The sequence below is a fragment of the Ostrinia furnacalis genome, unplaced genomic scaffold, assembly GCF_004193835.3.
Source record: "Ostrinia furnacalis isolate ACB-3 unplaced genomic scaffold, ASM419383v2 OfSCF7056, whole genome shotgun sequence".
In the NCBI taxonomy this organism is placed as follows: Eukaryota; Metazoa; Arthropoda; class Insecta; order Lepidoptera; family Crambidae; genus Ostrinia; species Ostrinia furnacalis.
In genome coordinates this window covers 520,713-545,756 of record NW_021137295.1, presented here as the reverse complement: position 1 = coordinate 545,756, position 25,044 = coordinate 520,713, and the positions used below count along the sequence as shown (strand labels likewise).

The following is a 25,044-nucleotide window of genomic DNA, read 5'->3' as shown; positions in this document are numbered from 1 at the left end:
CGTATTAGCGAGGGGGCCGGGAGGGCTGTGCCCTCCCCAGAATGGTCTGGTGCACCTGAAAGTTGGTCTTCGAAGATTTAACATAACTAACTCTGGGGGACCAATCTTCGGCCATGGCAAGTCAAGCCCCTCTGGAAAATTACCCTAGATATACCTACCAATAATGATGTCATGTCTACTGATCACTGCAGCTAGGGCAAAAGGAAAATTCTGACCCCAACGTTTTAAAAGTATAGGGTCGTATTCTTTACGAACTAACTACATATACCTACTCAACTAATAAATTTAATCTAGACGCATAACTTTAGAGCGTTCGTCGCCTTGTGGAATAATACATTTTATAATTTTATAGTGTCGTTTCAATAACAGTAGGTACCTACTACATTTAAATACCTTAGTAATACCTCTCTTGCCTTACCTAATCTTGTGTCAGTCTCATTAAAATATCCATCTTTAAAACACCATGTCCTAACCATATCCTAGCTTACTTATTGCCTGTCTTAAATCCAAGTAGGTACGAGGAGGAGTCTAAGCTGTTTAGTACTACCTACCTATTTATAGGTCCTGTCCGAGGTTGGTACTTTGTTAGTTTATATTCTCCAGAAAAATACATAAAACGTTCGTCATAACAACATAAGAAAGAACGTTTGCTTCTAATACGAGTTGAAGAACCGCAGCTCACCATGGCGATGGCGTCGGCGATCGCAGAACACAAATTTTCCTTAGTTGATGGTTTCAGTGTAGCCGGGGAGCAAGCTTGGTGCATTGAAAAAACTCATGTTTAGTAGTGAATTGGAGCTAGCTGATGATTATCCATTGCTGTTTCCGATTATGATTGGATTAAATAGTAAATAGTACGATGCGGTAAAGATATTTTAATATGAACTTTGACTAAGTACGTTGAAGACTCTGTACGTTGATAATGAAGAATTCGTACCTGCCTTTCCTGGATAATTTAATGAGATTATGCTCTTAAAAAATAAATAGTCCCCATAATTCTAACCATGGAATAACCGATAAATTATGGTCCTTCGAATATTTGGAAATACATAAGTACCTACTTAGGTAGGCTACCTTGACTGATCTTGATTGAGACCTCGTCATAGAGGAATAGCACGCTTCCTACTTAGCATGGATTCTATTTTTAAATTAAGTAGGTACCTACATCGGAGTAAATAAAATAACTTTCTATGCCTACATACACTAAAAAATAAATAAAATAGGCAGTTTACTGGTGGTAGGACGTTAGGTAAGTAAATGCAACTTAGATGTATTATATTCGAAATTATTATGATTAAAAAACAATACCAGGAAGCCCAGCCTTTCCTTAATTAATAATTAATTGAGCACTTAATTAATTAAAGTACATAAAAATGTATAGAATTTGAAAAGAATGCGCGCTATTACTTTTATCTAAGCCGCTTGAAAAAGCAATGACGCCAAGAGGTTCTTATGCCCAAACCCAAACCGGTCGGCCAACGAAAATTCAAAAATTCGTTATATTTTTTATGGCTTCTTGAACGAGGGGCGGATTTGGATAGCGGCAGGCGGCAGGCGTCCGCTAGGGGTTGAACGCTGGGCCGCCGCTTCGCGCTTGCGCACGTAGTTCGCGCCACAGCTACGTCGCTTGCAAGCCAGATGTTCTGAAAAGCTTCCTGTCGCCGTTCCAATGCTCTGCATTTTATCTAATTAGTTATTGTAAAATGTGCACTAGGACAGTCTTATTATTTTCTTTAACTAGTGAAACATTTAGTGAATAAATTAACATGTGTATTGTATAAACTGTGTGTTGTAACTAAAATTTATCGAGCGTCTCAATGTCCACGAGTTCATTCGGGACCAACAAAGCGGCGGACATTTTATTTTGAGTACTCGATAATGTAGCGTTTGCGTCGAAAACATTAATGTCGTTTTATGGTTATAAATTCGCATATCGTTCGCTTACACCTTTCGTAAGTATTATATTCCTGTAACATTTATTTTATGCAGAATTTTTGTGTGTAAAAGATAGCTTGTGAAGCGGTTATGTCGTCGAGTTACCGCTAGATTGTGGATATTTTTGGGGAAAATGTCGTTGAAAAAGTGACGTAAGCATAGCTGGACAGCTGCAGGTTACGTTAGGGACCTTTATAATTGCATAAAGTTTATAATACGTGTTATCGACCCACACTGTTACGAAGGCTTTCCAACAGCGATTTCCGCGCGCACGGCGCCCCTAACCTCTTCACTAATTAAATTGTGATTCTAATGGTCACTGCTGTTCAAAAGGAATTGATTTTACTATTTCATGTTATTCGTATTGGTTATCAGCGATGCCGAGGGGGGTGAAGCGAGGGCCGGCGGAGGGCGAGGCAGAGGTGGTGGTGCGTGCTGGGGCGTCTCCATCGCATACCACGCTACTGGATGACAGCCCCAGTCAGCCTATCAGCTATCACCTGCTCGACCACGGCTATGGCGCCACTCCACAGCATCAGATCAGGCGTGAGGCGCCTTCCGCACCGCCGAAGACATCAGAGGTAAGTTTACATCACTATCTTAACAATTTTCCCTCGAGTAGAAGAGAATTTTAACAGCTGTCATCGAAGCACGTCAAATACAGTTCACATGAAGGGCTTCAGACTACCTGTATTTGTCTGTGATTTCTGGAAGCAACACACTAATAAAATTCATTGGAAACAAGTTTCCAAGATTAAAAACATTGACGGGGAGAGTATGGGTATGTTAAACTTTTAATACAGCTTCATCCGAGATGTATTTGCAATCCCTTTAAAATATTTTTAATGTAGAGTTTAGCTACTTAATAAATAAAAAAGTTTGTTTAAATTGGGAAACAGATTGGTGGAATCAATCATCTTTTAAAACAGTTTTAGTATGTTCCCGTTCTAATGGTTGTGATCATCATCTTACATGTGATAAATCAATGCTCAATGCTGTAAATAAATGCATTAATTATCATTTTACTTGATTTTGCTGTAGGTAGGTACCTACTAGGCCTTTTCTGTCTTATTATACTATTTTAAAATAAAATTTACTCGGATAAACCTGTAATAGTTATCACAATGCATTTTCCTGATGCAGAAAAAAGGGTGATTTTGAAAATATAACTATCCATGTAAAATATTGTCTTTACAATTACAACATAACATGAAATGTTCCATAAATGAGATGAGCTAACTATTCCTAAAAGTAACAAATGATGAGCAGGAACTAGCAAGTCACCATCTAATATAAATTCCAACTAAAAAATAACTAAAAGCAGACTTGAGATATGGGATAGCTTAGCTGGTTTTAAAATTCATAAACTGGTTAGTCAGTTACCATATAAGGGCACCTATTTACAACATAATGGTTTTCACAAACCTTCCTTTATGAAATTTTGCCATGAATCCTATTAGGCAGGTTATGATTCAGTAATGTAATAATTATGTGTTTTGTAACCTGTATTTTATGGGAAAAAAATCAGGCTAAAAATTCATAGGGTTTGTTAGGGTCAATAACCTTTGCAGAAGTCATTGAACTTAACATTATTAAATGATGTCATGATTCCTCACATAATTTGGAGGATCAACATGTATTTTTTTATAGAACTTGTTACAATTTTGCAGATAAGTGTGTGTATGCCTGATAAAGATAAAATTAATTGTTAAATTCATTAATGAAAATGGGTTTTTTGATAGATAAGTAATATTCTTGCTGTGGTACTGAAAAGTATACAAAAGATTATTTTCTTTCATTTATCAGTGGCATAAACGAGTTCGTTATAACGTTGCAATGGGGTCTCTAAGTGCGTAGCAGAAGCCGCGTGTTCGGCACACGCCCCTCCGTTTTCGCGAAGGGTGGTGCGTGAGTGTTGGGGTCCCTTCTCCGAAATGTGCTAAAATCGATAAAATTCTGATTTCGCTGCCACGGCGTGACCATAGATGGCGTGCAAACTATAATCTTTCTGTTCTGTGTTCTCATTCAATATTATGAAATATCCAATAATATTGATTATTTCACTGAATATTTTCCTTGCTAATGCTATGTATAAATAATCGTAGGTACGGCCGTGAACTCGATATGATTTACTCTTGTGATAATTGAATACTGAATTAATATTATTGTATTTCAATTTATCTAATTGAGACTAGCATTGCCTTCAGTTCCGCTCGCCTTAATTCCAGTTCTTGATCAAATTCGCGGGTGTATTAATTCAGCTTTTATTTTCGAATGGTTATTCGCATTTTATTTGTAATCAAATGATTAGGAATCTGACCGCAAATCAATGCACTTCATGACAATAATCGTCCACAAAGAATAAAACATCTCTCCCTTACTTTATTTAAACTATAGTTTTTAATAAGATAGCTCTTTTTATTTGATTGTCATGCTACAAGCTAGCTACATACAGGAGCGATAATGTAATCTGATTTTTCCTTATGCACTAAACATTGTAGCATTTTATTGAATCGTGACATTGTTGTAGTTAGGTCTTAAATACAGGTAGATTCGTGATTTGGTGGCAGTTTTAGTCATCAATATGATGATGATCATGATTCTGCCGGATGGTCGTAAGAAAAGTAAAAAATGGTATCACAGTCGTGTCTATTAAAACATCACCTGTTTTACTTGCCGACTAGATTTTGGTCTACTCCGGTTTTCGTGGAATGTAGGTTTTCTGGAACACATGCAGGAATTTACAAGTGTTCTTGCTAGCATAAAATAACCGACAAGCAACCACATATCTACATGTGCTTGTAGTTTGTCGAGTGGCGTTCACCCGGCTGCGGGTGGCGACATGTGGCTGGCTTCCACACCGTGGGGTCACGTGGCCAGGTACATTTCCTGTCCACACACTTGCATTGCACATTTTTCTCCCATTGTCCTACAGCTAAAGACGGTTAGCAAAACCCTAATAATACCCATTAAAAAGCCAAGACTCGTCCTAATCTACGGTTGATTTAATTTGCATCATGAATAGGATCGAAAAAATAACCCATTGTACCATTTACTCTTGTTATTCTATACCTACGATCCCTTCGATCACACGCAGGGCCAGATTGATTATGTTAATGTCGCCTTGCAGTTTGTTGGCGTAAGGGATATCTGCGATGTTTTATCAACTTGTGTGTCAAATTTAAAGGAACATCTGCTCTGTTTTACTCAACGCCCGGGGTTACACATGCGCACAAAGACGCGCGGGTCCCACAACCCGGCAAATTAACAATAGTGAGGTAGTTCACTATTAATAATAATAACAGAATTTGAGATAAGAAATTGCCATTCTTTTGCCAAAGGTCCCTTCCGAGAGTGCGGCTGCTTTTGTGTTGATTCTAATTTATGTCATGTATTGTTGGTACCGGGTACCCTCCCCACACACTTCCTTTGGGGGGCTTTGCCCCGCGTTGGATGTCGAAATTGAATTTGTTGCATCGGCTTATTGAAAATGCCTCGTGCATCTCTCTCTCGTGCTCCAGATCGATTTTAAAATATAGTTTTCTGGTCCAGTGTTTTTATTGTTTTTCCATGTTATTGTCGGAGTGTTTGTGGTGCCATGGGTTAACAAATTTTGTGATTTCACCGCGGGTGCAGCAGAGGAGCCATGACTTTCCTTGTGTTGAGAGTGAGTGGTTAATTTTATCGCACACCACAGTGGGTACATTGCAGCTGATAGAACTATTTTAAAAACACCTCCTCGTGTGTTATTTTTGTCATTTACGTGGAAACAGGTGATAAGCTAATGTCATGTTGTTCCTATATTTTTTAGAAGCTCATTCATTTCGTATGAGAGAAAATAGGCGCATAATTAATTAAATTGCGTCACTAAAGTGGACTATCAAATGCGTTAATTGGGTACCTATCTACTAGTCACATTATATTCTGTGATAAATTATCTGAAATATTTTGTGTTGTGCTATCCGCCCTATGCTGATAGTTAAGTGATCCATTATTGATAGATAGTGTAGGTAATACCTATTTTTAATTATTGTTACATCACGTAAAATTACACCGTCATCTGTTCTCGTAGATTCCAGTTTTGGTCAAAAGTCCAAGATCTATAAGAAGGAATGATTGTTATGTTTGAATCAGGGTTTTTTTGTACATAAGGATGCCAAGGCATCCGTTTATGTCGGTCCAACCCCGAACAGGTAAACAACCCTATCAATTTCGTTTCATAGAATTTCATTCTGTGGCTACCTGGTCCAGATATTTCGGCCTGTCGATTCAAATAGCCTTTTGTTTTTATCATCACGTATTTGATTATTATAGCACTCCATCCGATTGTCTTGTCTTTCACATTAGTTCTAAATTAATGAATACATTAATTAATTTATAACGTTGGGAAATGTAGACGTTAATAATATATTTATAATTGGTAGTTTAATTGAGCAGACATTACGAAAGCACCATGACGTTCGTGTGTACACTTATTTATGATTCATTCAAATGGTGATGGCTACATAATATCCATTACCACGCATAACCGAACACAGGGATAATTTTACAGGGTTTGCCACATAAGCCCTTTATCTTATTTTTTTAATTCAATTATAAAATCTAATAAGTATCCAACTTCATGCTTTGACGATCGTATAAACCATATGCCCTCAAACTTTTGGTGCCGTGAACATGAACTACCGTGCCTTTCGGTTTGGGATTAAATTAATTACATTGCCGATACTGCAGGTCATGTTCCTAATTAAAAGAGGCGAGATAATTTAATGTTAACGTATTCATGGACTCCACAAATATTTTTCGCGTTAATATTGAGTAAGATCCTTGTAAGATCGATATAGACCACTTTGAGAATCACCCGGTTCTTAGCCAAGGCATATCGGTTGTTAAGGATTTAACTTTAATTGGCAATTTATCAGATAGTAATTAAGAAGGTGAGCAATAACTCAGGTTAATATTTAACATAGATTTCTCTTGCTCTTGACTACCTAATGGCACCGAAGGGACCAGTGGAGCGGGAAATGGCGGTCATCACGTAGAAATGTGTGCGCTAGCTTTGTCGCTGTGTTCACAGTTGATCGTCTTTGTTTGCGTGTGTGATAATTTTTTTAAATGTGTTTTTATGGGACAGTGAATGCGCTCGTTCGTCGTAAAATCAATGTTAGGAGTAAACACAAAACTACGCAGTTAACTTAAAACGTAATATGGTGTGACTGGAACTGCAATATGAAATAGAACAATCAAAATCAGGAAAGTTTGAGACGTCGCTATATTTTTTTGTAGTTTTCTGATACATGCGTAAAACGTTATTGTAAAAGCCAAGCCGACAGGCCACGCCTATTTCCTGTTCTATCTGACATTAATAGGAATGATACGAAGTTCTCTCCAAATATGTAGCTGGTTTTGGGTTACAGTTGGTTTTTCTTTACATTTGTATCCAAGATCTAAGAAATTTATCGGAAACTAAAAAGACTTCGAATTCTGAGCGCTTTTGTGACTTAACCGAAAGGTTTATTTGACTTCTATTGAATATAAAGCATCATTATGCTGACTGTTGCCGTCCTCGCCGCTGTAATCCTTAGTTACAGAGACAGTATTACAAAATCCACTTTGTGGTTTGTACCGCAGCTAAAAGGTTTTGACTGGTTTAATGCGTCGATATACATGCTATAATGACATGTAGTCTTAAGCTGACAGGTTTATTTCATCAATTTGTAATCAAAACTTTAAGTAATATTTTGAACTGACCTGGGCTTAGGTTTCTTGAACCAGACACAAAGCCAATTAGGAATTCTCTCTCCCCAAAAATTAACGATTCAAAATCAAAATCAAAATTTTCTTTATTTGTTTAGACTAATTAAATTAGTTCTTGCAAATCGTCAAATGCTCTTAAGGAGCCTATATGTCTCATTCTTTTTTTGCCCTACCAGCGCTTCGAGACAAACATTTGGCAAGTGCTGAGAAGAAGCGCCGCAACAAACTCAGTCACCACTGTCTGCCGGTTTAAAAATATAAAAAAGTAGGAAGTTACAATACATACAGAAGCAAGTTACTTATACTTTTAAGCAGAGTGCTGTAGCTCGTTCGTGGAGGTACCAGGGCGGTTTAATATCATCTTACTGTAAAACAGTTACCCCTTATTGATAAAAGTTACACCCTAGTTGAACTCTGGCTTAAATTGTCATTTAGTATGGAAATGTCATACCCTAGGTGTAATTTTTTATTAATAAGGGGGTTATTAAGATATAGCCTGTGCCTAACTTATAGGTATTCTACTATAGGCATCCTAAATTCAGAAAATATCTATGTGGCAAACATTGCGTCGGGTTGTTATTTAAATCCCCAACGACTTACTTAGCAGTAGCCCTTTTGGCACAGTTTTATCTTTTTTCATGTACTTGTTTGTGCCAAATATCATTAATGAGACGTATGGCGCGATTGTGTAATTAAATTTAATGTTTTATAGGTATTTTTTGGTTTGTCCAGGCGGTGAAAAGAAGACTGAACCTGAGCGAGAGTAGTTCAGGCAGCCAGGGCCACGTGGTGCCCATGAAGGCGGACTTCAAGACGCCCAAACAGAAACGCGTCAAAGTGCTCACCCCCTACAGCCGACCGTCCAGTTCTATGAAAAAGTACACCGAACGTTCCAGGTACATTTCTTGAAAACAAGGTAATTTTTTAAGCCATTGTCTTCTTGAGTTGTTTGAAACGAAAAAGTTATTGTTTGATCCCCTGTCTGGTTATGTCTGGCCGAAGTATGTTTGGAGCCGAAAGTCGTTGATAACTGGTTGGGTTGTAAATACAGACTTGCAGACTACGGGAATAGTACGGGCTGAGTGTCGCTTTCACTGCAAACCTTTGTGCGTCGCCTGCTTATCTTTGTTGCCCTATTTATTCATAAGTGGCACTGATACGAGTTACCGAAAAAGACCAACCGTTACTTTTTTACATTTGACGTCTACTTGAGAAATCGATCGGTAGCCGCATGACCTCATCTTGAGATACAGAATCAAACTTATTTGAACAAATACATATTGTTACGGACTTTGTCGTTTTATCTCAACTCAGAATTCCTTGTTCCAGGTTTGACACATCATTAGGTTTACTCACGAAAAAATTCGTCGCTCTTCTGAAGTCGTCACCCAACGGGGTTCTCGATTTGAACGTAGCGGCGGAACGCTTATCGGTCCAAAAACGTCGTATTTACGATATCACTAATGTTTTAGAGGGTATAGGTATATTAGAGAAGAGATCAAAAAACAACATACAATGGAAATATGGTGAGTGTCATTGATATTACGTTAATTATCTTTTATCTTTGATGATGTAATCATCTTTTATTTGATTTGTTTTTGTTTACAATTTATGTTTGTGGATGGTTTTTGTTTGAATTCTTGTCTAACGAACAACTCGACTCTGAGAACTGATAATGATGATGAAGTTTTATAGCAAACATAGTTAAGCTTACATACTTAAATCTAATGACTTTCCCCTGGGACAAACTTGGCCTTTATGGGTTCTTATTGGCGGTCAAACTGTGGATCCTACACAAGAGTGACTACAAAACGTGATGGCCGGCGCCACAGATTTGGTATAGTGGCTCCAAGTTAGTCTTTTAAATAGTCTTGGCCAGATATTGGACATAAACGCAACAATGTGTCCAACACTTTATTGTACCAATTGTTTGTTGTACATGAAAAAAAGCAAGAGGAGTGAAGAGGTTAGTTATTGGGGTCAATGTGTGGCCGCATACCTTGGCCATTAAATTCGTAGCTAAGTTTGTACCCAAGTCATTAGCCAATGTGTGGCGCCGGCATGAAGTATACGGGGTGTTGTATCAGGTGTGGGCGGCGGTTCCGCGGCGGGCGCGGGCGTGGAGGCCGACGAGTCGCGTGCGAGGCGACTCCGACGCGAGGTCCGCACGCTCGCCGCGCGGGAAGCGCGCGTCACGCGAGCGGTGCAGCTCGCCGAGACTGCGCTCAGCTGCCTTTCGGGCGAGCACGGAGCCCTAGCTTACATCACGTACGCGGATCTGCGCTCGATACGGGACTTCAGGAACCAAACCGTGATACCCATCAAGGCTCCCCCAGATACCAGGCTCAGTGTGAGTACAGTCTTGTTCGCACTAGTCGAGTAACTTAGACACTTATTCGAGTGTAGGCGAGTACGGAGCCTACATCACGTACACGGATCTGCGCTCAATACGGGATTTCAGGAACCAAACCGTGATACCCATCAAGGCCCCCCCAGATACCAGGCTCAGTGTGAGTAGTCTTGTTCGCACTAGTCGAGTAATTTAGTCCAGTTTACATTATTTACGCAGTCCTGCACTCAATACGGGCCTTCAGGAACCAAACCATGATACCCATCAAGGCCCCCCCAGATACCGGCTCAGTGTGAGTCGTCTTCTTCGCACTACTCGAGTGTAAGTGAGCACGGCGTGCTCGTCTACATAGCATACGTGGGCTGCGGTCTATACGGGACTTCAGGAACCAAACCGTGATACCCATCAAGGCTCCCCCAGATACCAGGCTCCCCCAGATACCAGGCTCAGTGTGAGTCTTCTTCCCACTAGTCGAGTGTAAGTGAGCACGGCGCGCTCGCCTACATAGCATACGCGTGACATACACTAAGCAGGCCTCCCACTCGGCGGACCAACGATCTGGTGAAGGTACAGGTTTCCCCAATCCGTGGAAGAGGTCTTTGTCCAGCATTGGACTGAATTCGCTTGAAATTAACGAACTTTGAGTAAGCCCATGACCACCGGTTGCGTTTCCCGGCCAGTCCCTATTTTGTGCGGGCTCACCTCAATTACTAATAAACTTCATGATTATCCGATATTAGCCAAATCGGGTTCTTCTGCCTGGGATTGCACTGGGAATATTATGAACTTGAAAGAATATCAAGAAAAAATACTTTCGATAAGAACATTGTGGCTTTTATTGGGATACTTTACGAAGTCTACTGTTTAGCGAAATGCGCTGACGGGACCAGAAACGTATGCGTTGGGTATTAACTGTTTTGGGATTTTATTTTTGTACATGAATACATTAAATAATTATCCGCATGGGCACTGGTTCGTTTTGGGTACTGACGCTATCGCTGTACGCATGCGCTCGCCACCACGCTACCTGTTTACACGTTCGGTTGTAATGATTCGTAGTTTGTTTTCAATCGGCGTAGATAAGTTTTGGTTTCTCACTTTCGAGTAATGAAAGATTGTCAAAGTGCTAAAATATGGTCAACACTGACTAAATATTTTTGAATTTGATTTAACAATTTAAAAATTGTTTGTGGGACTTTATTGGGAATAGAAACACTTGACCAAAGTACGTCCACTGCTGGCTAAGAACCCCCCCAGGGATTTCCATAACGATTGGTCTTGGCTTCTTCAGGTGCTTCCCGCGACCTTATAGTCGGCCCACCGAAGGGTCCGTCATAAATTCGCTATAAAAAATATAGCAGATTGATAACTGTATGTTTGTTTGTCCTCAGGTACCTCACCCAGATGAGAAAGGCTACATGATCCACCTGAAGTCGATGTCGGGTGAGATCGAAGTGTTCCTCTGCCCCAAGGAGCGGCCAGCGTCGCCTTCGCCTTGTGAGTGTGTTATCTTGATCCATTATTTTTTTTCTTGTGGCTTGGCCAAGTGTCTCAAGTGACTTGGTCCACGGTCCAAGTCGCTGCATGAATTTTTAAATATTCTTTCTGGGCCCACTCTAAGGTTCTAAGATCTTTTGTTCTAAGATATCATTAATCACAATAACGATAGTATTTAATGAATACATTCAGTGTTTTCCAATTCTTGTGCTAGATCTCTCATCTAACTTGGCCATTAGACTAAAGTGGGCCAATGCGATGATAATAATATTCATAACCCACTGCAATTAATAACTTTGAAACATGTTCAGAGCTGTTTTGAAACTTTAGCGTGCCAACTAAAATAGAGAAAACACGGGTCTCAAAGCGACATTTTTATATGAGTTACATAATGTAGTCACGGCTTGACGTTTCGGCTGCTATGTTGCAGCCGTGGTCACAAGCAGACTGCTTGTGCTTGTGTACATAATAATATGTAACTTATGTGAAAGACCCCTGTTTTATCTATTTTATGTTCTGAGCTGATTTTGCATGTTAATCAACATACTTAAACATTTTTGGTACTTGTAAAAGTACAATATTTTTCGATAATATAAAACGTCAAAATTTCACTTTGAGGGCGTAGTAGATAAAATAGGTCAGCAGATATCGTGTTAGTGCACGATAACATTGTGTAGTATTCGCGTAGGTAATTATAACTGTAAGTTTATATTTCAGCGTCCGGGCTGCTACCATCGGACCCCTTACTCGAGGACAATAAAGCGCTGCTGGCGCCTCTTATAGCGCATCTACAGTCGCTGCCTAACAACACAGTTACCGCTAGCTTTACGTAAGTACTTCTTATTTGTTTTTTTTTTCTGTACCTTTCCCTATTTTATTTGGAGTCGACTCTCTTCGTTCTAAGGCGCCAAGGCTGAGTAACACTGACATGATGAGATCTTTTTCCCAACAAGTCAGTGTTACATGTTACGGTGTGACTGGTTGGGAACAAGCTAATGTACTGTTTTTGATTTGGTTAAAATCTTTATACCCACCATTCCACTAATCCGCATTAGGCCCAATCCACTTCATTGATGGGGTGTGGCTTTATAGTGGGACATGGTCAGACTTTATCTATCTACCTTCTACTGATGAACATTCTAATATTTGCTTTTTAAAATTAGTTTCGTTTCGAGTTCCTATCATCATTCGTTCATTTAAGACGCAACTATATCTTGGCTTTACAAGAGCTGCACTGCAGCGACCGTTATGTCTTCCACAAAACCTCACCTGAATTTTGCGTTCGTTTACACATAAAGTTAGTCATTCATTTATTGGACTCATTCCGAAAGCACACAACCCAGTGTTAAATTAGGATCCAATGTATTACGTACCTATGTACGAGCACAGATGATCAGGCGCTCATGAATGACAACATCTACCGAAATAATGCTGCAGTTACTGAACGGCACTCATTAGCCACAATAGTGGCTTTTTCTCTTTCGGAGAGTTCTTCTGCTTTCCTGTCTAGTCATTCTCGCTAAGTTTCTACTGAAGCTGAGGGGGGAAGAAACGTATTATAAACTAAATGCTATTGGATATTGCCTATAACATTTCTCCTCTCATCTCGTTTCCGCCTTGGTGGAAAACGAGCTCTCATTAGAGAGGGAATTTTATCGTATTGATTGGGCTATCGCAGGGGTCGGCAACCTTTTGAGTCGGAAGAGCCAAAAATTACTATTTACAAAATTTCAAGTTTTTAAAGAGCCACAATTTTTTTTCTTGCCAACAATAAATTGCCTCTATACTTTCATAAAGTTTGTTTATAAAAAAAAGTAAACTATTTATTCATAAGAAAAATATCTATTTATTCATATATACGAGTAAGTAGTGTTTTTCACAACAAATAATCACATGATAATGAATAAGATAAAAAAGAAAACAAACATTTACTTACTTACAACACTTAACTTGTAGGAACTTCAACAATAAACAATTGAGCAAACTGCTGCGGTGAAAAGCGAGTATAAGTAGCTGAGAGATAGAAGTAATGCCTAAACCTCGTTAATCGTTTCAGAACATTTTTTTTTATAAAATAAATAATGTTTGCGAATGGAACTAAAGAGCCGCAGGTTGCCGACCCCTGGGCTATCGTATTTGCCCTCACCAGTTGGCACCACTGTAGAGGTCCTATCACTTGTCACTGATGCACAAAATCGATAGCCCTCATTGTATTTGTTTCTTCTTATTCGTTTCGCTCTTGGCAGAGCGGTCGTGGTCACATGTGAGGCGTTATTTATTGTTATATGTTTGTTTACAGGACACCAATAAAGCGCGAGCCGCCGGACGAGGAGGCCAGCGGGCCGTCGCGGCTGTCGACGCCGTGCGTCACCGACCCCACGCTGTCGCTGCTGCCGCGCACGCCTGCCCGCACGCCGCCGCCGCTGCACGCGCTGCACACGCCGCTCACCACGCCCGACAGTGAGTAACGCAATATAGCACCTGACCTACTTGACTTAAGGTCCTATTTCCTCTAGATGGGGCAGAGGGCGTCCACAACAGTTCGGTCTTGGGCTTCACGTTTGATCTCGCTCCAAGTCTTGCCGATTTTCTTCGCCTCGTCTGCTACAGAGTGTAGCCGATCCAATTCCACTTGCGGCGCTTGGTCTGCTGGTTGATCGGAATTTCGTGGCAGCGTTCCAATAGCTCGTCGCGCACGTCCGCGCGCACGCCGCTCACCACGCCCGACAGTGAGTAACGCAATATAGCACCTGACCTACTTGACTTAAGGTCCTATGTCCTCTAGATGGAGCAGAGGGCGTCCACAACAGTCCTCCATCGCGTTCGGTCTTGAGCTTCGCGTTTAATCTCTTTTGATTTTCTTCGCCTCGTCTGCTACAGTGCGCCGCCAAGTTCGCTTGGGTGACCACGTTTGCGTTTTCTTCGAAGATCTGCAGCTGGTGAGAGATAATCTTGGTGACCTTTCACGTTTCACACCCATAGAGCAGAACGGATTTAACGTTGGGCCCGAAAATTTTGATCTTGCTTTGGGCCTGTTTTCGTGACTGCCATACGGGGCGAAGTTGCGCGAAGGTAGCGTGGCCTTGGCAATGCGCCAAGTGTTGTCCTCTTCGGTACCTCCAGTCTGACACGACGCTCCCGAGTTAGGGAATAAATAAAGCGCGAGCCGCCGGACGAGGAGGCCAGCGGGCCGTCGCGGCTGTCGACGCCGTGCGTCACCGACCCCATGCTGTCGCTGCTGCCGCGCACGCCGGCGCGCACGCCGCCGCCGCTGCACACGCTGCATACGCCGCTCACCACGCCCGACAGTGAGTAACGTTACAATACAGGGTGGAATTTTGTAATGCCACCTGGAGGAAAAGTACTCTTAATACTCTAGATAGAAAATTTTACTGAAAGAAAACATTCCTTTATTTTTGAAAAGAAAGAGAACTGCATTCAAAGATTTCCGATATTTTTTCGAAAATTCTCTACCATACCATACAATTTCCTGTACATAATTAAAATAATTTAAGATTTCATGGTTTTCCTTTCATTTGATTTATCAAGTTTGTTAGAGAGATTTCATCCTGATACTTAACCCTAACGATCGATGCAATAAAAATACAGGGTGTAATTTTTAACAGATTTTAGTTGCTTCGAATCCTGGGTGTCTTAAGCAATTTTTTGGAAATCTTTGAATGCAGTTCTATTTCTTTTCAAAAATAAAGGAATGTTTTCTTTCAGTAAAATTTTCTATCTACAATATTGAGAGTACTTTCCCTCCAGGTGGCATTACAAAATTCCACCCTGTATATCACCTGACTTACTTGACTTAAGGTCCTATGTCTCCTAGATGGAGCAGAGGGCGTCCCCAACAGTCCTCCATCGCGTTCGGTCTTGAGCTTCGCGTTTGATCTCGCTCCAAGTCTTGCCGATTTTCTTCGCCTCGTCTGCTACAGTGCGCCGCCAAGTTTGCTTGGGTGACCACGTTTGCGTTTTCCTTGGAGTTTCCAATCCAGATGTGACCGGGAACCCTTCGGAGAGTGTGGCCGATCCAATTCCACTTGCGGCGCTTGATCTGCTGGTCGATCGGAATTTCGTGGCAGCGTTTCAATAGCTCGTCGTTGGAGATTTTTCTCGGGCCAGTATGTGCCGCGAATTCGGCGAAGGCAGCGGTTGACGAAGATCTGCAGCTGGTGCGAGATAATCTTGGTGTGCTTTCACGTTTCACACCCATAGAGCAGAACGGATTTAACGTTGGACCTGAAAATTTTGATCTTGACCCTTCGGGTCTGTTTACGTGACTGCCATACGGGGCGAAGGTAGCGTGGCCTTGGCAATGCGCCAAGCGTTGTCCTCTTCGGTACCTCCAGTCTGACACGACGCTCCCGAGTTAGGGAATAAATAAAGCGCGAGCCGCCGTGCGTCACCGACCCCACGCTGTCGCTGTTGCCGCGCACGCCCGCGCGCACGCCGCCGCCGCTGCACGCGCTGCACACGCCGCTCACCACGCCCGACAGTGAGTAACGCAATATAGCACCTGACTTACTTGACTTAAGGTCCTATGTCCTCTAGATGGGGCAGAGGGCGTCCACAACAGTTCGGTCTTGAGCTTCGCGTTTGATCTCGCTCCAAGTCTTGCCGATTTTCTTCGCCTCGTCAGCTACAGAGTGTGGCCGATCCAATTCCACTTGCGGCGCTTGGTCTGCTGGTTGATCGGAATTTCGTGGCAGCGTTCAATAGCTCGTCGCGCACGTCCGCGCGCACGCCGCTCACCACGCCCGACATGAGTAACGCAATATAGCACCCGACCTACTTGACTTAAGGTCCTATGTTCTCTAGATGGGGCAGAAGGCGTCCACAACAGTTCGGTCTTGGGCTTCGCGTTTGATCTCGCTCCAAGTCTTGCCAATCTTCTTCGCCTCGTCTGCTACAGTGCGCCGCCAAGTTTGCTTGGGTGACCACATTTGCGTTTTTCCTTGGGGTTTCCAATCCAGATGTGGCCGATTCAATTCCACTTGCGGCGCTTGATCTGCTGGTCGATCGGGATTTCGTGGCAGCGTTTCAGTAGCTCGTCGTTGGAGATTTTTCTCGGGCCAGTATATGCCGAGAATTCGGCGAATGCAGCGGTTGACGGAGACCTGCAGCTGGTGCGCGATAATCTTGGTGTGCTTCCACGTTTCACACCCATAGAGCAGAACGGATTTAACGTTGGACCTGAAAATTTTGATCTTGACCCTTCGGGTCTGTTTACGTGACTGCCATACGGGGCGAAGGTAGCGTGGCCTTGGCAATGCGCCAAGCGTTGTCCTCTTCGGTACCTCCAGTCTGACACGACGCTCCCGAGGTAGGGAGTAAATAAAGCGCGAGCCGCCGTGCGTCACCGACCCCACGCTGTCGCTGCTGCCGCCGCTGCACACGCCGCTCACCACGCCCGACAGTGAGTAACGTTGCAATATAGCACCTGACCTACTTGACTTAAGGTCCTATGTCCCCTAGATGGAGTAGAGGGCGTCCACAACAGTCCTCCATCGCGTTCGGTCTTGAGCTGCGCGTTTGATGTCTTTTGATTTTCTTCGCCTCGTCTGCTACAGCGCGCCGCCAAGTTCGCTTGAGTGACCAGGTTTGCGTTTTCTTTGGGGGTTCCAATCCAGAGTTTGCTTGGGGATGTGACCGGGATCCCTTCGGAGAGTGTGGCCGATCCAATTCCACTTGCGGCGCTTGATCTGCTGGTCGATCGGAATTTCGTGGCAGCGTTCCAATAGCTCTTCGCGCACGCCGGCGCGCACGCCGCCGCCACTGCACGCGCTGCATACGCCGCTCACCACGCCCGACAGTGAGTAACGCGATATAGCACCTGACCTACTTGACTTAAGGTCCTAAGTGTGTTCACGCGCACCGTTAGCGAAGAACAGGGGAGGTACTTCTCCCCTGAAGCCAGTCGTCGCTTGCTCCAACAGAACGAGCCACGGTCTGGGGCGGAGCCGCGAAAGAATGTCTAGGCCGTCTAGCTCGGACAATAACTCGCAGTTCCGTCCCAAAGACTTTGGGAGGACACCGTCAGGTTTTAGTGAGCAGGCCCTGTCCATCTGGCAGGGAGAGCCTCACATAACCTACTGGTTCCCCCGGGCCAGTGGGTATGCAATTTCATGCATTTCCTGACGAAAAAAAAATGTCCTATGTCCCCTAGATGGGGCAGAGGGTCGACGTCACAAGATTTTTTTTAACCACAACAAGGAAGCTCTTGGCCTGTATCTCACCTGATGGTAAGTAAGTAAGAAGTAAATACGAATTCGAAACAACACGACGCTATAGCGCGGCTGTGAAACGCAACGCTCCGGAGCTTACCCACTAAAACCCGACAATGCCACCGGAGCCCAATGAAACGGAGCCGCGCGTTATTGTTCTAACTTGACGCGGCTCCGCCTCATTCTATAGTCTCGAGAGCGGGTTACGGTCTGCTCTATGCCGCTGCTTTGTCAGCTCTTCTGATCGAAGAACTACCGAGACCGGCATTCCATGTCCTCAACCCAGAGATGTGGTGCAAAACTGCACCATACTATGACGTGTTCGTTACCATATTTCTGTTTCTGTGAATACACTACAATAACTCAACATCTACAGCCAGAAGTGAAACTATTTTTACCCGACTGCGCCAGAAAGAGGGCTATGTTTTTTGCGATTGTATTGTAGCTTATTCTTTATTTTGTTGCCAACAGACGGCACGGCGAGAGGTCGGCTGCGGAACGCGTTGATAGCGGACAGCGACGACTTCGCGCCCATCATGGGCGGCGGCCGCTTCCAACTGCAGACCGAAGATCAGGAATCAGGTACTAGACCACACTACTTTGTTATCATTAGGGTTTGACGCAGACCGTCTCATTCGAATTTCGTCACGAATTCAAAAACGGTCATTTGGATTCGAATGCGAATGGGACCATTTTTGAATTTACGGAGACGGTCTACGTCAAAACTATCAATATTAATTTATCACAGGGGTTATTTATAGACAAAGTCGAGCTTTTTTAGCATTAGCGATTAGAGAGACATAATATACTACACGTCACCAAAATAATTTCAACTTTCCATTCAACTTAACACTTAAGCCTCTCAGTGGAGCAGATAAGCTTCTGATATGCACCAATCGCTGATCGCCAATGCCAAAATCAGCACAGTTGTTATTTCCTATTGCCATTTCACTAATTAGATATTTATAAAAATAATATCTAAGCTGTAGAAACGGAACTTTTGCGCCAAGTAAAATGTACATATTTGGTTACAAACATGAGTCATCACGTTAACTCCAGTCGTGCGCGGGCGCCTTCCGTTCCGTCCATGTTGCGGTTCATTTAATAATTTTGCCACCATATTAAAATTAAACGTATGTGTACAAGTAAGGCCCAGAACAGACGGTGAAACGCAACTGCAACTGCTAGTTACTTTTGAGTTGCATCTAAGTTTCTGCCATAGCGTCCGTTGAGAGACCACACATGACGCGACCAGTTTGAAACTTTCAGTTTCATTCATTAGAATTATCCCAAAGTTGCAGTTTCGTTGCAGTTGCGTTTCACCGTCTGTTCTGGGCCTAACGTATTGATATTGTGTCAATTGTTTGTTGTGATCACANTTTTTGCGATTCTATTGTAGCTTATTCTTTATTTTGTTGCCAACAGACGGCACGGCGAGAGGTCGGCTGCGGAACGCGTTGATAGCGGACAGCGACGACTTCGCGCCCATCATGGGCGGCGGCCGCTTCCAACTGCAGACCGAAGATCAGGAATCAGGTACTAAACCACACTACTTTGTTATGACTAGGTTTGACGTAGACCGTCTCATTCGAATTTCGTCACGAATTCGAAAATCGCCTCATTCGCATTCGGATTCGAATTCGTGACGAAATGCGAATAGGACGGTCTGTGTTAAACCCATCAATACAACTTGTCACAGGGGCTCTTGCTTTTTTTTAGCATTGGCGATTAGAGATATTGCATCGACAACGTGCCCAAAATAGTCAAATTAAGCCTCATAAGAGCAGATTCTTTCGATACTTCAGAAGCTTCCGATAAGCACCAATTCGCTGATCACCAATGCAAAGCAGCACAGTTGTTATTTCATATTGCCATTTTCAAATTAGATATTTATAAAAATAATATCTAAGCTGTAGAAACGGAACTTTTGCGCCAGGCAAGTAATATGTATTTGGTTACAAACATGAGTCATCACGTTAACTCCAGTCATGCGCGGGCGCCTTCCGTTCCGTTCATGTTGCGGTTCATTTAATAATTTTGCCACCATTTAAAATTAAATGTGTACAAGTAAGGCCCAGAACAGACGGTGAAACGCAACTGCAACGAAACTGCAACTGCTAGTTACTTTTGAGTTGCATCTAAGTTTCTGCCATAGCGTCCGTTGAGAGACCACACATGACGCGACCAGTTTCATTCATCAGAATCATCACAAAGTTGCAGTTTCGTTGCAGTTGCGTTTCACCGTCCGTTCTGGGCCTAACGTATTGATAAGTGTCAAATGTTGAAAAATGAAGTGATATTTTTTATTTTTGGATTATCATGTCAGAATTATGCAAGTTGGTATTGGAAGAGGAAGATGGAGGATTGCGCGTTTCGTAGCTAGCACTCAGCCTGTGACTTGTGTTGGAATCACATCACAGTCAGAGTTCTAGCTGCGCGACGCGACGGGATCGGCGACAGAAGATTCAGCAAGTCTTGACATTTTGTATATTGTGTACATTATTCTAATTTCTATTATACGAGGCGCGTTCTGAAGATATAGCGTAGAATGTGCACATTTGACTGTTGAAAACATGGATTGAACGAAATCAATCTCGCATTATTTTGATAGTTCTATCTAATGTAAAACAACAGCCAAATTCATGAAATGTGTTTGACTTGAAGTATGAAAACATTGAAAATTGTTTTAAATAGGTATTTCAGAACACGTCGCGTATCAATTGAATTTATTCGCATGCTTTTGTCTGTCACTATCACTTAGCACCGTCATCTCATTTTCATGAAATAGCTTTATGACTGACTACCACTAACATGTCTGTGATTTTCAGTGTGTCTGTAAGGGTGGACGCACACCGAGAGTTGTAACGCGAATACTTGGCATATTTATTTTCCAAATTACATAGTTACCAAATTAGCAACTTTTATTAGGATGCGTCCCAACACTCGGTGTGCGTTTGTTCTCACAAGTGTCTAACGGGATAAATGTTACGCCCATCATTCACATCTGGTGATATTTTAATATTGCACAAAACTTCCCTTGTACATAAATTCTTATAATTAATATATCATGAAATATAAGTTATGTCAAATGTCTAATTTCATGAGGGTTATGGACACATAAGTTGAAAAACAAGTTTAACGCACACTCATAAGTGCCTTTTTTCTGTGATGCGGATTTCGACACGCGTGCGGATCTGCGAGTATTATCGCATCTATCAGATCGCAGCGGTCATCCGCGATGCACGTAAGTGACATTATAGGGACGGCATGCCAAGGGATTTTTAGGTGACGAATAATCATGTAACTTGTAGTTTTAACGCTACTGTTGAAATTGCAATGTAGGCTGCCGCTTCGGTATTCCTAAGCATACCGTGGCTTGTCAAACCCATTAACATCAATTTCAACCGTAGCGTCGAAACTGTAAGGTAAATTATTATTCGTCACCTAAAAATCCCTTGCCGTTCCGTCCCGCTATTGTGCGCAGTCCCTTAAGCCTGCGTTTCCACCAGAAATGTGCCACCAGCGAGGGATTTGATTGTAATCCCTCGCTACCCATCGCACATCTGGTGGAGACGCAGCCTAATAAAACCAACCTTAAGAGTAGGCGCACACCGTTGATTTTTAGTTGGCCGATAGTTGTGCCCGATTTTAATTTGTACGAAGAATCGGCCAAATCGAATCGGCGTAGTGTGCGCACTCCCATACTGATCAACTGCCCGACTAAGCTATCGGCCGACGAAAAATCAACGGTGTGCCTACTCTAAGTCCTTGACCTCACGGTGCACTTTCATCAACTCGTGGGCGGCGGCGGCGGATCACTGGTGTGGGCGGGCGGGCGCCGCGAGCTGGGCCCCGTGCGGCTCCAGTGCCTCGTGTAGCACCATGGGATTCAGCTCACGGCGGCCGCCATTAACAGCAAACCATCTACTAATACACGTAACGGCGCGGCTCTCATCTCTAACTCGCGTGCAACTAACTGTCAGTGTCAGTGCTGTATCCATCAGACTAATTGTAGCGTAAGATTTGAGGGGTTGCCGACTTATTTGTGCATGGGAGAAGTTATTACATAGGCTGAGTAGCACCATCTTACTTTAACTTTGACAAACGTCAAAAATCTGTCAAACTCCATACAAAAAGCTCCGGCTATTGTTACTCTTACGGTTAAAATATGGTGGTGCAACTCAGCCTTACGATTTCTTTCATCATTTATTTTGTAAGAGATTCGTTTTAGTACAGTCAGCGTCAAATTGTTCGTGACATCCAGAGACCAAAAAATTGATAATACAACCTTATTCCTACTGTAACAAAGACGTGTTGCGAACTTTTTGACTACTTTTACTATTTGACGCTGACTGCACATCACGTGCATTTCACAGATAAGTTGGCAATTCTGTAACACCCTGTTATTGTCCCCCATCGCGGCAGTTTTGATGTGTGAATAAGAATTGTGACCTTTCCTGTAAATATTTACATTTTCTATTAAAATTAAGTCACCACAAGGGAAGTAACATAGCTTTGAGTGTCGTTTTATTAATTCAGTGTATCTTAAAAAATGATATGCTTGAGAAGATTTTCTCCTTACGTCAGACTACGTAAAACGTGAAGTACTAACGAATCCCACTAAAACATAACTGTAAATAATGGGTCAAGGCAGCTACCAAACACGGGGGTATTTGGGTTCGCCTGTTAAAGAATTTTATTGTTATCCTAAAGTGTTGGATGTTTTTCCCGTTTTTGCCAGGATGTACTAATTTTTACGAACTTTTGGATGCCCAGTTTGAATACCTAAGTCACTTGAGTAGTTTTTACAGCTGTTTCAAAAAAAAAAAATCCTATTTATCCTGGCAGAAGCGAATTTACATAATACCTCATCATATCTAAATTTTCGCTAGTAGCACACCTTCGCCCTGTAAAACAGCGCAACCCTTTCAAAATACGTACGTATACGTATGTGTTATTTCTCCTCGTTGCTAATTACGTGAATGCGAAAACCATGATGTGGGTGTTAATTCCTTTCCCAGTCATGGTTTCACTTGGAGCTGTGCTACCGCGCGGCGTAACTGTATCAAAATCTTGTGATGTTCTACAATGTAAACAGTAATGTTCCAGTTATTCAGTGTATATGTACTACATTTTTGGCCATTGTTTCTATGACCAGAGATTTTAATTATACTTTTAGATAAAATTACAGAGTAAAGTGTTAAGTCGTCTGTACCTGCGACAGTTATTTACAGAATAGCATCTATTATAATCACCTAAGATGTCACAGTATTTAGCTTGATGGGCTGTCTTCTGTCAATAAACTGAAGAAGTCTCGTTTAGAAGGCTGTCTAAAAACACTCAGTATATGACCGACCTTTTGAATATCTGACTTCATTAATAAACCCTTGTACGTTTTATATGATGTATTTTATGACTTGAACTAAATTTGTTGTGATATATTGTGACGTCTTTTGCCTTCGCTTTGCCTGTAAAAACTCGCATACTCAAAAGTCTCGCATTATCTGTTTGTATAGTAAAATTTCAGTGTTGTACAGATTTGGCTAGTATTTGTCGGTGGGGGACGTCATTCTCATTATTGTAAGTGGAATTAGGCACTGACAGCTAATACAGGAGTGACAGTTGACTGCGCGTGAGCAGACATATTGATGACACTTGTGTTGATTTTCATTTCGCTGCTGTCAGTGTGTAANGTGTGTAGTAACACAAGTGAAAGTTGTTATTGTAATTTTTAAGTGAATTAAATGTTATAGGACTCCCAAACTATGTGAGAACTGTCTGTTGCTATAGTATTAATTTCAAGGGCTTGTTATGCCAAGATAGTGTTGTAAAAATACGATATTTGACTGTCGATCGTATCGATTAGTATCTAACCAATCTAACCATCCATTGTTATTAGTTCTATCGATAGTATGATTTGATACTATCAGTAGACAATAAATTTTAGTTATGCCCAATGAATATAGCTTTAGCCTGAGTTGCACCACCTCATTTTAACCGGTATTTTTTGTACGGAGACAGACTTGACGTTTGTCAAAGTTAAGCTAAGATGGTGCAACCCAGCCTTAGACACTCGAGTGATTTTGACGGTGACTGTCGCTTTCCAGAAGCGCTGGAGCTTGAGCCGTTCCTCGCGCTGGAGCCGCCAATGTCGGCCACCGACTACGGCTTCTGCCTCGACCACGACGAGGGCCTGTCGGAGCTGTTCGACTTCCAGTTCTAGGCCACGCCCACCCCACGACGGTGCGACTGTTTTGTTACTCTGCCGCCGGAATACTGACAGACTCGTTACAATCGATATCGATAAAAAATCAAGAACATCTCTATCAGTTCCAAACTGTTAGTGGACCTTATTGGGTTAGGTTTTATGAAGTTGCACATAACGAAGCCCTGACAATATTCCGGCGGCGACTCGTTGTTGTCGGCTGTTGAAAGAGTTCCTTCACCCAAACTACCGATGAAACATTTGAAATAATTGTTAAACGTTTACGTTACAATGTTGAACGCTGACTTATCTCGTTGAAAATTCAAGAGTGAAGTTTTTGATACTGGTTGATGGTTGAAGCAATTTATCAACCGCGCAAGCCGTTGGCGGCCTTAAATTTTTATGTTGTGCCTGGCATGTCCCTTGTCCACGATATCGATAAAAAATTTAGAACATCTCTATCAGTTCCAAACTGTTAGTGGACCTTATTGGGTTAGGTTTTATGAAGTTGCACATAAAGAAGCCCTGACAATATTCCGGCGGCGACTCGTTGTTGTCGGCTGTTGAAAGAGTTCCTTCACCCAAACTACCGATTAAACATTTGAAATAATTGTTAAACGTTTACGTTACAATGTTGAACGCTGACTTATCTCGTTGAAAATTCAAGAGTGAAGTTTTTGATACTGGTTGATGGTTGAAGCAATTTATCAACCGCGCAAGCCGTTGGCGGCCTGAAATTTTATGTTGTGCCTGGCATGTCCACAAGATTTGTGATTTGTACCCATTAATATTAGTAACCGATTAACCTCTTTGTTTAGTGTGAGTATTCGTCCGTGAGTCTCTAGGATGCTGTCCGAATCCTCTGTTAGCCTAGGTGCGCACGGGTGACTGTCACCGTGACAGTATGTGTTTCTTTTTCTCTTCATAAAGGTGGAAAAGGGACAGCTATACTGTCACGGCGACAAAAATCACCCGTGCGTGTCTAGCCTAAGTTTCAATAGACCCTTTATGTCAGTAATAGTAAGTTTCATTAGTGGGTGAATATGGTCGAGCCTACTCCTTAACGCCATTTT

General features: G+C 42.3%; 1 protein-coding gene across 5 annotated transcripts; it reads left to right on the top strand.

Annotated features, from left to right (window-relative positions):
• Positions 1-1,520: 1,520 nt before the first annotated feature.
• Positions 1,521-24,416, top strand: E2f1 (E2F transcription factor 1). 5 transcript variants are annotated; one of them, XM_028319009.1, is made up of 11 exons: positions 1,521-1,952; positions 2,311-2,516; positions 8,422-8,585; positions 9,004-9,215; positions 9,777-9,990; positions 10,151-10,199; positions 11,431-11,536; positions 12,254-12,365; positions 13,836-13,996; positions 18,238-18,348; positions 23,874-24,416. In XM_028319009.1, exons 2-11 carry the CDS (start codon positions 2,313-2,315, stop codon positions 23,987-23,989), a joined length of 1,449 nt encoding a protein of 482 aa, XP_028174810.1. In that variant the 5' UTR covers positions 1,521-1,952; positions 2,311-2,312; the 3' UTR covers positions 23,990-24,416. The 5 variants fall into 5 exon arrangements, with proteins under 5 accessions (XP_028174810.1, XP_028174811.1, XP_028174812.1 ...); XM_028319011.1 differs by having other exon boundaries at positions 1,526-1,952; positions 9,019-9,215; XM_028319010.1 differs by lacking the exon at positions 10,151-10,199 and having other exon boundaries at positions 1,523-1,952; positions 9,777-10,039.
• The last annotated feature ends 628 nt before the right edge of the window (positions 24,417-25,044 follow it).